This window comes from Plutella xylostella, chromosome 24 (assembly GCF_932276165.1).
Source record: "Plutella xylostella chromosome 24, ilPluXylo3.1, whole genome shotgun sequence".
NCBI classification, from domain to species: domain Eukaryota; kingdom Metazoa; phylum Arthropoda; class Insecta; order Lepidoptera; family Plutellidae; genus Plutella; species Plutella xylostella.
In genome coordinates this window covers 2,749,500-2,763,249 of record NC_064004.1, presented here as the reverse complement: position 1 = coordinate 2,763,249, position 13,750 = coordinate 2,749,500, and the positions used below count along the sequence as shown (strand labels likewise).

Here is a 13,750-nt window from a genome sequence, read left to right as displayed (position 1 = left end):
AATTTGTAATGATGAATAAGTTATGAGTGTGTGTTGTGTAAACTGCTGGTGTTCCATATTTGATAAATAAATAAATAAATTGTCTAAAACATAATTATAGAGAGCCATAGCATGTCTTTTATCTATCAAGTAGCCATTAAGCAGACATTGTTAAATAGGGCCTAGGACACATAGGTAGATAGATGAATCAAAAAATATTTTATAATTATACAAACAAGGCATTGCAGTAGGAATTATGGAAACCCTAGAGAGGTATGATAAGAGGGGGATTATTTTAATGTTAGAATTCAAGCTGTATTGATTATAATTTTTTCATTTGATCCATAACCTGTAAGCGTCAATTCACATATACCACAACCACATCACGTCACAGCGACATAAGGCGCCGTCCATTAATCAAGTGAGGTCGTTTTTCTCATTTTTTGACCCCCCTCCCCCCGGTGATATTTGGTGAGGTTTGGGAACAACCCCTCCTCCCCCCCCCTGGATCACGTGTATTTTTTTGGAAGTCCATGTAAAGGTAATTTTTGACTAGAAAAAATATAGGTCATACTACAAATCGTTACAATTTTTGCGCCGTCCAAAATATCGGTTCAGAAATACCTAATTTTTGACAAAAAATTAATAGAACCGTTTTACCCCCGAAGGGCATAAAACGGATATTTAGGTTTCAGCCGAAGCTTGAACCACTTGAGATTACGCTCTCTCTTTCGGACTATCTCTGTCTCTTTCTAACACGTTGTTGCTCCACTGTCTACGTCATCAGCAACATGAACTCTGGTTATGTGATCTGTGACAGCACGCCGCAGCCATCTTGAATTCAGTACCTATCAAGCCGGCAAGGCCCTGAAAGGGTGGTTCAAGCTTCGGCTGAAACCTAAATATCCGTTTTATGCCCTTCGGGGGTAAAACGGTTCTATTTAGGTGTTCGAGCCTTCAGCTTGAACCACTTGAGATATGTTTTCTATCTGCCGGCGTGCTGCAAGAAGCGTACTGTGATCAGTTTAGAAGATTGTAGATTAGCTTGCTGTAGGTACTTATTAGTGATTTTTTATTTTATGAAAATAAAGATAACATAATTATTTCAATAACATGTATTAACTTAAACATTTGTTTTATTTGACAATGCCATAACAATCATTTAGGAACTTAAAGCTTAACATATTTATTATAAATTTTTATTTTATAGTTTCTTAGATAATCATCAATAACATTAAATTTAAAGTAGGTAAGGCCTATGTTACCTATAATGGTGTAAAGGAGTGTAGAAGTTTATTTCTAGGTAATGATATAGGTGCAGACACTTCTTTAAAGTAATGCTTAAAAACTGTTGCCTTTGAGCGCCAGTTTCCTCTCGACAATATATTTTCAATTTCTTGACAATTAAGCCAACAATCAGTTGCGACCGCGCTTCTGAAGCTACCTGCAGATGAAGCAATCCCCGCCTCTTTGAAAAGACTTCTTAGCCATCCTGATATAATGGTTTTTGAAGCCGCTTTTACGCGTCCCCTCACTGTTACGAAAAGGCTCGTAATTTTGTTAGACTTTCTCCGGTCTTCCGATAAGGCAATTAATTTCTTTATCCATAGTGGCAGATTAAGTCTATTGGGAATTCTAGAATCGGAAGATATTAACCATCCCGATTGTCTAAAGGTGGATGAATCGGTTTTAGAACCATACTCTGGCCAAAAAATGATGTCCTCACCCACAAACTCTATGAATCCCGTTTTTAACCTTAAAAGCGTCAGGTCATGTATTCTTCTTCCGGACGCAAGTAGTAATAAGGCTGCTGTGTGCCTAGATACAGTAAATAAGTTCTCCTCGAACGGGTATGCTTCTAGAAATTTAATCAAGTCGTCCATTTTCCAGGAGAGGGGTTTCTTAGCCGGTGGGCGTTGAACGAAAATGCCTTTCAAGACATGTTTTACCAGGGGATGAGATTTTAAGTTATCACCTTGAGTTGGATTCGCGAAAGTTGTAACCACCGATTTGTGTAAAAGAATTGTAGTTACGTGGGGCCAATTTCACCGAATTGTGTAAAAAGCACAAGTATTTAGCCAGATCTGCTGCTTTTGGATCGCTTACTAGAACATTGTTAGCGGATGCCCACATTTTCCATCTTTTCCACGCGTATTTATAAGTTTTTATAGTTGACGCCCTCCAAGAAGCTTCTAATATGCCTACTTCATCTTTTGACCAATCTTTTACATGATCGGCCCAGCCCGAACCATTCATACCGCTAAATTTAGTTGTTCCACAGCTGGAGGTGGCTGGTTCGTTCGGAGGTCTGTAAGATAATTCCGTAGATTTGGAATTAGGAGTGGAGGACGTAATGCTCTTTTCAAGAGATCGGTTTTCCAATGTGGTTTCTCCCAGACTGGAGCTACTAATAAGTATGTTCCTTTTGAATCGTTGAGGTGGTGTAGGACCCTCGGGATCATCGAAGGAGGGGGAAAAATCCAGCCCAACTTGAACTCCCACTTCCTGCTGAAAGCGTCGACGAATTGGCTCTGAGTGTCGTTGGCTTCTTCGCTTACATATGCTGGGAGAATCGCTGATCTCGAAGTTGCAAAGAGATCTATCTCCGGATAACCTAACTTCTCGAAAACCATAGATGTTGCTTCTTGACTCAATGTCCATTCGGGTAGGCTTTTTAAACGTGACAGACCGTCCGCGATGCCGTTGTAGATCCCTGGTAAATAGCGAGCTGTAATGTGACATTTCCGTCTTTGACATAATGTTAGAATCAACGTCGTTATTTCTAGAAGTTTTAGTGATTTCGTTCCCCCTTCTTTCGTTAAGTATGCTACAGCTGTACGGTTGTCCGATTGAAGCATTAGCGATTTCTCTTTTAGTTGTGGTCCCAGACATTTCAGGACTTCGTAAACTGTCCACAGTTCTTTGTAATTGCTGTGCCAGTGATTCTGATTCGGTAGCCAAGGTCCCCAAAACTTCTTTCCGTTCACTGTTGCACCCCACCCACTGTCTGCTGCGTCTGTTGTTATAAACAAGGTTGGAGTGGGGTGATGGATTGCCGTTGACTTGTGCGCATTTTCTACCCACCAAGTCAAATCTGCGACGGCATGAGGTTGTAGCTTGAACTTTGAATATTTGTCCTGTTCTGGGAGAGTCACAGCGATTCTCTGGAGTTTGCGGCAATGAAGGCGTCCTAGTGGTACAACAAACGCCGCGAAATTTAGTTTGCCCAAAATTACCTTGGCCTCGTGCCAACTCCAGCAATTCTTCCTTACTATTGCTTTTATTTCCGATTGAAGTGATACAACTTTCTTTTCTGCAAGACATTTTATGTTCCTCCCTGTGTCCCAGACTATTCCCAAATATTCTAGTCTCTTTACTGGTACTATTGAGGATTTTTGATTGTTTACCGTCCATCCTAATAGATTCAGGTGCTGAACCACATAATCCTTTTGCGTTTGCAGAATTTGAGGATCTTGGTGAACAATCAAGAAATCGTCCAGATAAACGATCGTCTTTATACCCTGTTGTCGAAAACTGTGAGCCAACCAATTGGTGATTTTGGAAAAAATTGATGGAGCGCTGGATAGCCCGAAAGGAAGACAAGTCATTTGATATGTTTCTCCACCATATGCCAGTGATAGGAAGGGACGATGTTTCACGTGAATCGGTACATGGTAATAGGCTTGTGAGATATCTATTTTCATCATGTGGTACTCCTTTCCCAGGATTGTTGGTATTTTCTGGTGATTTAATAGTCGAAATTTTTGCGTAGCCACGAAGTTGTTTAGCCTTTTGAGGTTGAAAATCGTTCGATTTGAACCGTCCGTTTTCTTGCGAAGAAACATTGTCGACAGGAAACCTTTTCGGCATTTGCTCCTTTGAATTGCTCCTGTTGATAACATTTTCTGAATTTCCGTTGACATTGCACCTGATTGTTTTGTTTGGTATCTTTTCATTAAGTCTTCGTTCAATTCTACGATCACGGGTTTTGATTTGAATGGTATTCTGTAGCCGTGTGCTAAAATCTTGAGTATTGTTTTTGGGGCACCACACTTTTCCCACTCGTCTATGTGCGTTTGTAGCTGCCCCGCTCTGAAAGACAAGGAGTCATTTTTTTGTCGAAGTGTTCCACTTTCTTTTATTGATGTGTGTGGTGGAACCTTTGGGCTTACTGCTGTCAAATTTTTTAGTGAAATGCCAGTTCGTTTCGTTTTGGCGCGGTCTTTTATTATTATTTGTGTTTTGATAGGAGGTGCGGTGATCGGCTTTCCTCTCGGGTCTTTTTGTTTCCTCCCCCCTTTTTCTCTGCCTGAAAGGAAAAAACCTATACACCCCTCCTTGCTACTTTATAGCATCGCACAGTTTTTCGTCGTCGAACAAGTGGTTTTCCGTTGGTGGTATGTCGTTAAGTAATGAAGCCAAGACTTTGTTCTTCGGTTTGTACGTGCTTCTACGCATTTTTAATACTTCTGCCCTTCGTCCGCACACGTACTGCAATAGATCGTCGGATTGTTTGCGGAATTTGCAGTTAACGGCCAAGAATTCATTCCCAACTTTTTGACGAACGTTACCGGGCAGCTCATCAACCACTTCCTTAAAAATTTTCCTTTGTTGAAGGAGTCCATTTGTAATAGCGCCCAATGTGTGGTCAAATTTTTCAAGGATAGATAAGGAAGACCAACCAGGTGTGATGTTTGCCAGAATATTATTGGTTTTCAATGCACAAAAGGCTGGTGAAGCTTGAAATTGTTTTTGCACCTCAGAATATCTTATATTTTCCCAGCTCTGGGACCCCAGTCTCTGACATTCTATTCCTTGTTTTAAAAGACGTGGGTCTGCTTTAGAAAATTTTGCTTCCTTCTCCACAGTTGTTGGTTCGAAGTCGTAGTCCTCGCGCTCTTCTTCTTCTTCTGCCTCAGTCGCTTGTTGAGATCGTCTTAAAGTATTCAATTCGTGTTGTAATTCTGATATTTTTAGATTAAGATCCCTTTCGCGAGAAGCCGAGTTGACAGGCGCGGAGTGGTCTTGTTCAGTCTCGCTTACTTGTTCCGGTTCTACCTCTACATCGGCTGTACTATCTGGTGTTGATTCGAATGAGGCATTTAATAAACCGGCCTCGTCCTGTGGTGCATTCTGGTTTTGGTCATGTGTTAGCTGTTCACCCAAGCTTCTTAAGTTCTGGTTCGTGTCCACCGATACTTGTAGGAGCTTATTGAACATCTCCATCTGTTGTTGTAGCACAGTAGCTAATAGGTGGTCGGAGCTACCTTGTTCCATACTATTAGATTTCCGACGTTTTGTTCTATTTGATTGAGCCGGTGGTGAGAGACTTCTCTTTCTTAACACCTCCTGCTGCGAGCCGGGAGAATCAGGATTCTGAGTAGTAGATTTCTCAGCCGAGGATCTGGCCCTTCTGACCGGCGTGATTTTAGCTTTAATCTTAGCCACCACGTCCATGAATTTTGAATAGCAACGGTCGTTGATCTTTTGCATGATTGAATGTGGCGAGTAGATAAGGGCTCTGCCAATCGCCCATGTACATAGCTTCCTTCTAGCTTGCCGATAGCTTCGCTCCGATAAAGACGGAAGTCCAAATGCTCTCGCTAAGTCTTGGTTTGGTATAGCAAACCTGAGTTTTGCTTCGACGGCTGGCTGAATTTCATCTCCAAAAAGGTCTGCATAGGAGTGATCGTAGATTTCCCAGGTTCGCCAATCACTCGGAAAGTTTTCTTTCATGAATGATAGAATTGCATTCAGGGATGCGACATCATCGTCCGGCAGTGGGTCGACAGCAATTTCACCCAGTGTTTTGATTTGAGCCGGCATTCTGAAATTTAAAAGACAAAGAACCATTGATAATCATCGACCTTCATGATATATATAGTTGTGTTAATTTATACGACGTCGCATCATTTCATACTCCTTAAAATCCGTGCGACGGTAGTGTCGTATCAAGTCATGCGACGTCGCATCAATTCATACGCCTTAAAATCCGTGCGACGACGGCAATGTCGTATCAAGTCATGCGACCTTTCATGCGACGTCGCATCAGCTCATATGTCGTATTGATTACTTAGTGCGATTTTAGAGTCGCATCAGGTCGTGCGAAATTGTCGCGTCAAGTTCCTTGTCGTATAAGACAGTTGGCTAAGTGTGAAGATGCCTCGAGGGCACTATTTCGTCGCTGGGCCTGGGGCGCCGAGCGGAATGATGAAAATTGTTGTAAAAGTGTGTACTAACCTGTTTCGTAAGTATAGTTATATTATCACTCGAGAAACGTCTTGTCCGTTTGAGAGTTATAAGCGTACTGAATTCAAGATGGCTGCGGCGTGCTGTCACAGATCACATAACCAGAGTTCATGTTGCTGATGACGTAGACAGTGGGGCAACAACGTGTTAGAAAGAGACAGAGATAGTCCGAAAGAGAGAGCGTAATCTCAAGTGGTTCAAGCTGAAGGCTCAAACACCTAAATACACGTGATGTCTAACGAGAACCCCCCTCCCCCCTCGTGATGTTTCGTGAGGTTTTCAGTACCCCCTCCCCCCCCCCCATTTGAGCCTCACGTAATTAATGGACGGCCCCTAATGTGGTCAAGCTGTGGTTACGTGTGAATAGTGTGGCAGCGGCTTTTTGCAGTTGCATTGTGGCAGTGACAACATGTCGATGTGGTTGTGTTGTTGCTGTCGTTGCGATGTGGTAACCACATGGTCGTATGCAGTTAATAGGGAGAGGAGGTGGTGGCGTTGCCGACGCGATGTGGTTGCGATACTTGCGATGTGGTTGTATTACACAGGTGGTCGATAACAACGGCAAAATGTGGCATGTGTGAATTGGATTATTCATTTTCAATACAAAACAGATGGCGGGTGACCGTTTGGGGTGGCGATCGTTAGGAGAGGCCTATGTCCAACAGTGGACTACGGAAGGCTGAGAGAGAGAGAGAGAGAGAGAGAATACAAAATATACGCTCGACGACACAGTGTGGTTGTGGTGTGGTTGTGGCTGTGGTGTGGTTGTGGTACGTCTGAGTTGACCCTAAGTGCATTTAAAATTAAATTAGTGGCAGTGAGGGGCTACACCATTCTCTTTTACCTGCTGCAGATCTAAAGTTACTTATTGCTTACTTTTTAGGAGGTTCTTTTTCAGTGTTAACAGATGTATCAGCCACTTCCAGCTTAATGATGGGCTCCAGGACAAAGTTATCAGCTCTTTTAGTGGCGGAGGGCTGGTCACTCATGGTGTGCACTGAAAAAACAAATTGTACTTGCACAACTTATTTTAAATAAGCTTACCTTATATAAATAAGCTTTATATTTTTTTAACTTAAGTGTTTGTTTTTATGTTGGTAAGCAAAGGCCTTTTTTATAAAATTGGGTAAATATTATTTCCTATTTAGGAGGACAGCATGACTTAGTTTTTGTCTATTGTAGATGAGTTAAATAATTATAATTATAATAATAAAAAAATATTAATTCAATTTATTATTTCACTTTATTCAATCCAATTTATTTCACATTTAAAATGACATTTAAGTATCTAATTTAATTTAATTTTTGCATGTACCTATGATTTTTATATTTTGACAAACAATTTTCGACATGTTTTACTAATTCACTATGGATATTATATCTGAAAATAAATGTTTAATAATAATAATAATAATGAATAAGTAGTAGGTATGTTTTATGTAATTTTTATGTTGTCTTTTCCACCTCAGGGGGACCACCGTAGAGTCCCAGACCTCTGGAAGGCGTGCATGGGGTCGGAGCCATCATGGAGAAGCCAGTGTGAAAACATACATTATAAAATATATCGGTAATTAAGAAGAAGTGTCAACCAACGATTTTTCTTGCATAAAATATAAAAAAGGACAGGCCCCGTTTAGTCTAGAACTATTGTAGGATATAGACTGTTATTGTTATAGTTGTATTAATTCATAACCACGTAACTAGAAACGAGTTTCAACAACGGTGAATTAATTACCTTAAATTTAATTACCCTTATGTATACTTTTTTATGAATAAATACTGCTTCAATTGCTTGATGGGTGGTTGATTGGCTTTGCATTAGGTAACTGCTATCTTAGCATCACAGATATTTACACAGTTTCACTGAAATTTTGCTTTAGATACAAAATAAATAGTTAAATTACAATGCAATGCAACAAAACTTGACCATTCTTCCATCAAAATGTGTCACTGTCACATACTGCTGCCAGTATATTCTGTGATCCAATAAACTGACATATGAAAAAAGTTTAATCATTGCCATGTATAATAATAAAAATCTACGAATATCGTTGGGTATATGGTATAAGCATTGTAGTCTGAGTTTTGTTTTGTCAAATTGTTGTGTACTCTTAATTTGGTCGGGTTATACCTACTTATTCAGGTCAAAAGCATGACATCATAGAAGCAAGCAATAATCTTAATTTAACAGTGACTTTACCCTATTTCTCGATGTTATTTGGTGTGTCTCGGATCTTTTTGCAAGAAACCGTTTAATTTGGTGTATTATTTAGGTAAAATTGGTGATAAGGAATAACATGTCCTTTTATTACCAGGAAAGGCCGGCTGGTGAGTACCTTCTTGTATACTTCAATTATTAAAGATATAAGCTATCCAATAAATTAATATTTTGTTAAAAAAATGTCAAACAAAACATAATTATTAATAATAGGACGCTGGTAATCCTTATGAATTATTTTATTAGGTACTTTATTAAACAGTAAAATCAATACAGTAGGTACCTAGTTGGTAAGTTTAAAAAATTATAACCACCAGTAAATTTATTTATAACCACCCTCATTTAAGACTATAGTAAACTAGGAACCTAGAGTTATTTTGAACCTACCCATAGAAATTAGAAATTTGAAAGTAAACAGCTGATTGATCTCCTATGGATTGTATCATCAGCTGTTTGAAATTCGGTCATGAGACTCATGATCATGAGTTTGACACGGAACTATGTGTTTAGAATTTACATAGGATAATTAAGTAATATAAACAAGGAACTTGCGCCATTGCAAGAAATGTAAATGTTTACAGTTTTTATCAGTCTATATTTTGTGGTTATGTTGTGTGTAAACAGCTGTCATATGCAGTGTTGCTAGCCTTGAGTAAATAATAAACACCCTCTGAATATTATACTTAGCCCCTGTTCCACAATGTCTGGTTAGTCGCTACCTGTAGGATAAAATACATGCTGTCACTGTCTAAAAAATAATAACAGAAAGTGACAGCATGTATTTTATCCGTCAGGTAGCCACTAACCAGACATTGTGGAACAGACCCTTAATATGATACTTAATTGCCGATTGAAATAATTAATCTATAAGTAAGAGTAGGTACCTTATAGATTTTTGTACCTACTCAAACTCAAAAATAACCTATTTGTTCATTATATTATAACATTGACGGTTTATGAGTTTGTCAGGTTACAAAAGTATGTACCTGGCTAGTTATGAAATTAAATTAGGCGTACCTACCTAGTAAGTAGGGCTGATCGTAGCAACACAGGAACTTACTTATAACATATCGACCAAATTTTTGGAAGGCTAAGATTTTTGAGATCTCTGACTGAAATAGCTAGAATAAAGGTTGTCTTGAAAAAATCGCTTTTAGTGATAAGACCGCCTTTTTTGTACCTATGTGTTTATATTTAAGCTTTGTATAATCTATTCTTGTGTACAAATAAAGAATAATCTATCTATCTAATCTAGCTCACTTGTCTAAAGTCTTGACTAGTAGGATACACGTTTAAGGACAAATGGTTGTAACTAAAAGCTTTTTTAAATGGAATAAGTCTTAAAACTTACCTAAATGTTATGAAACCTTCATAATAACACCAGTAAAAAACAGTTTTTAGGCATATTATTGTTCGTGTGGCAACACTGATTCTTATGTTTGCGTTTCGCAACTGCAGCTATGTGCACATTTATTTTAGCATTTTGTTTATTCTGTCTGCATCGGTTACCTTGGCCTAAAAACATAAATGGAGGCATGAATTTTAGCTTGAATTGTGTATGTGGCAGTGGCACATGCATTGAGGAATATGTACCTTCCCACTAGATTAGGTACTTAGTATACCTACTGTTATATAGCTGCTGTGCTACGTATTACCTACTTACTAAGTTTTTTTTTTCATTTATTTGTTAACCTATGGCTTACTCTATTTTTTACATAATGGTACAAATATAGGAAATTTTAAGAGTTCATTTCACTCGAGAGAGCCACGTACAGGAACTTCACCCCCTATGAGAATAGAAGAGTTCATTTTCATTGGTGCTTTGTTGAATTGACTGAATGATTAATAATTACAGAAAAATATTCATGGGAAATTTATCTTCAGAATGAATACCGTTTTTATATTAAATTGAATTTTAATGAATCTCAACAATTCATGGGTAGTTAATGCAATGACATCACGTTATGTTATTTTTTATTATTATTAGCGAGATGGCCCATGACATCATTAATGTTAAATATGTGTTTAAGTTCACTCTTTAACAGATAAGTCGGCCTACCTAAGTACCTCAATCTCATCTTGGCTTAAAAGTATAGAATAAGTACTAAGTATAAGAATGGTTGGTTATTAATAGGTATAAAGGACTTATGAGACTTCAGAAAAAAGTTAGAATGATGTACTCAACTAGGTACTTATTTTTATTAATTCAAATATTCGACATAATTATACATTCGAGTCTACCACTAGGTATATTTAAGTGGGTAGTTACATATTCCTTCTAGACTCACATTGAACAATCTCATGCGAGCCATAACATAAGGGTTTCCGCCCAAAGTCCCCATTTTAATTATTAATATCCGCCAGTGGCAACCATGCATAATCCCTCTTTATTGGGTTCAAAAATGACATGTGTGTAATTTGTAATTGTAATGTCATGTTTCAAATTGCTGTTGTAACCATGTAAGTAGAAAAAAATATGGAAGGAATCTTGCTAACTAAAAAGTGAAGTACCCAAAGTAAGTCAGTTTCATTGTTACGACGAGCCCGCCACACACACATTCACACTCAAAGTAAGTCAGTTTGCGGCCGCGCGCCAATCACGTCGCACCTACGCACCCACACACTCTCATGTCGCCGCCATTGTGGTGCTTCAGTGTTTTAGTAAGCGAGATTTCTTCCGCCTTTTTTTCTACTACCATGGTTGTAACTATTTAAGTCTCATGATGCAAATAATATGGACGTATGGTTTCCAGGGCCAACACCTCCGGGTCCACTGTCCAACAAGCTGCGCCTGTACCATGTGGACATGAACCCGTACGGACACCGAGTGCTGCTCATATTGGACGCCAAGAAGGTCCCGTACGAGGTCTGCAAGTTGGACCCTCTGCGGCTGCCTGAATGGTTCCGAGAGAAAAATCCCAGATGTGAGTGCTATGTCTATAAATTAATTTACCACCACATTCTGCTAATTATAACTCGTTGCATTGTTGAGATTGTACTTTTGTCACCTTTAATATGGGATAGTATCTTTAGTTAATTTTGTTTTTGTGTTTTTATTCTTTCTAATCTATTAAACATCTGTTTGATCCATACAGTGTTCTTAACCTTGCCTTTTCCTTATTAAGGGTCATGTCACGCCATTTTATTCTATCATCTGTCATATCCTTATAGTGAATAATAGTGTGACCACACTCTCATATTTTCTTGCAAACAATCAAGCCACTTCTTTCCTGTTCTTCCTCTCTTACTTACTTACTAAGTATCTTTGTATATTTTTCCCAAACAGTGAAAATACCCGTGCTAGAAATACCAACGGACCAAGGAGACAAGTATCTGTTTGAAAGCATAGTCATCTGCGACTACCTAGACGAGCGATACACGAGGAACCCACTGCATTCCCGAGACCCATTCGTGAAAGCTCAGGACCGACTGCTCATTGAGAGGTTTAACGAGGTAAGCAAGTCAGGATTTTTTAATTTGGTCGGGTTATAATTGATATCTTAAGTAGGTAATCTAATAAAAAGTATATTTTTCAATATCAAACGTTCATTTGTTTCAGCTGATCAAGGGCAGTCTAGAATGTTTTGACACAAACTTCGCTTTCGGCAATGAACAGATCATACAAACCGTGAATATTTTTGAAAAGGAGCTGGAATCCAGAGGTATTACTATAATTTAATACCTACATCGTTTTTATAATAATAAGCTATGCAGAGAGTTTTAATAGCATGAAATTTGATCACGCACACGGGATTGCCCTGCACGCGTTCGTACAAGTATTCATTGTAACGCATGGAATACGCACTTGAGAAGCGGTAAAATGGCGTGCTAACCCGCGTGCGCGATGAAATCCGCATGCTGTTAAAAACAGCCCAGCGGTACACTTTGCTGAACTGCCGTAGTGCCATACCAATTTGGGTAACATTCAGAGATTTGTGGTAATGACAAGGTACCAAAGCTCACCTCACTCTTCTGCTCGCAGGCACGGTGTACTTCGGCGGAGACAGGCCCGGCATGCTGGACTACATGATCTGGCCGTGGATCGAGCGGCTGTACATGCTGCGGTGTCTGAACCCGACCAAGTTTGACGAGAAACGCCACATTTTTCCCAACTTTGTGAGTGTAAAAGTCATAAGATTTTAATAATCTATATTTAATAATCCATATCTAATCCTTCATCATAACAATCCATCTTGTCCCCACTGCTGGGGCACGGGTCTCCTTTCAATGAAGGAAAGGTTTAGGGGGTCCACCACGCTGGCCTAGTGCGGCTTGGTGAAACCCAACACAAGCAAGCTTGTGCTGAGAGAGTTATCGGGTAAGTGGGCAGATGTTTTCAAGCTGCCCGAAGGCTAGACTTGGCTTAACGACTGTTGCCGAAACCTTTCTCAGCAATCTCTCCCTTTATGTGCGTGATTTTTATAAATTATTATTTGTTCTAGGCTGATTGGGGTGATCAAATGCAGCTAGATGAAGTAGTTAAAAAGCATGCGAGCTCCCCAGAAGACAACTTTGAGTATTACAAAAATGCGCGTGCCCACTCTATGGGCTACTATTTATAGGTCTATATTATTATTTGTTGTACACTTTGTAAGCTATATACCTTATCGTATGGTATTTTACTAAACCTAGAACCTACAACTAACTTAGGTGCTACTAAAAAAACAAGCAATCTTTTTATAACGTTTTAAATATGTAACTGACAGTGTTCGTTTTTTATTTTAGGTAAGAGCATTATTTAAGTATTTTTTCTACGCACTTTTTTTTATCACTTACAGTGACAGCCACGTATTTGTGAATTTCACGCTAAGCGTAAGTTATATTTTCTATGATTTGTTAAAATCGTTTATTAACAGCTAGTCTGAAAATTTAATTATTTTTATGCAAGTCTTTTTAGAAGGAATCAGACTATCTTTGTTCACATACTTAGTGCATAAGAAGTCACTTATATATTTATTTTGTTGCACTGTTAAAAATAAGTAAGGGCGCCTTCAAATTAGTCGCTAAGTGTCGCGCGGCTGCAGCGCTGCAGCCGCGCTGCTGTCTAAATTCCATATAAATTATTAACGCGCGACAGCAGCGTTGCTTTTTAGCGACTAATTTGAAGGCGCCCTAAGACATTGCTTTTACAGAGGGAACACTAACGGCATTTAATTTTTAGTGGGTAAAAATGTACTTAACTATTTATAAATTAAGTAGGCATTGATAGTAAATTGTTATAAGGTACTTACCTAATATACAAAAAATATACCCAGTATGTGGAAGAAGATCTAGATAAAAGTTTAATACTCTGAATTGAATCAC

General features: G+C 38.9%; 1 protein-coding gene across 1 annotated transcript; it reads left to right on the top strand.

Moving 5' to 3' along the window:
• The first annotated feature begins 8,354 nt into the window (after window positions 1–8,354).
• On the top strand, window positions 8,355–13,349 carry LOC105393538 (pyrimidodiazepine synthase). Its single transcript, XM_011565317.3, has 6 exons — window positions 8,355–8,556; window positions 11,200–11,370; window positions 11,733–11,899; window positions 12,006–12,108; window positions 12,429–12,562; window positions 12,889–13,349. The coding sequence occupies exons 1-6, from the start codon at window positions 8,526–8,528 to the stop codon at window positions 13,006–13,008; spliced, it is 726 nt and encodes a 241-aa protein (XP_011563619.2). The 5' UTR covers window positions 8,355–8,525; the 3' UTR covers window positions 13,009–13,349.
• The last annotated feature ends 401 nt before the right edge of the window (window positions 13,350–13,750 follow it).

Coding starts and splice junctions, on each gene's coding strand:
- LOC105393538 (XM_011565317.3), top strand. CDS start 8,526: ATGTCCTTTTATTACCAGGAAAGGCCGGCTG. Junction 12,109..12,428: donor AAAGGAGCTGGAATCCAGAG/GTATTACTATAA, acceptor TTCTGCTCGCAG/GCACGGTGTACTTCGGCGGA. Junction 12,563..12,888: donor GCCACATTTTTCCCAACTTT/GTGAGTGTAAAA, acceptor TATTTGTTCTAG/GCTGATTGGGGTGATCAAAT.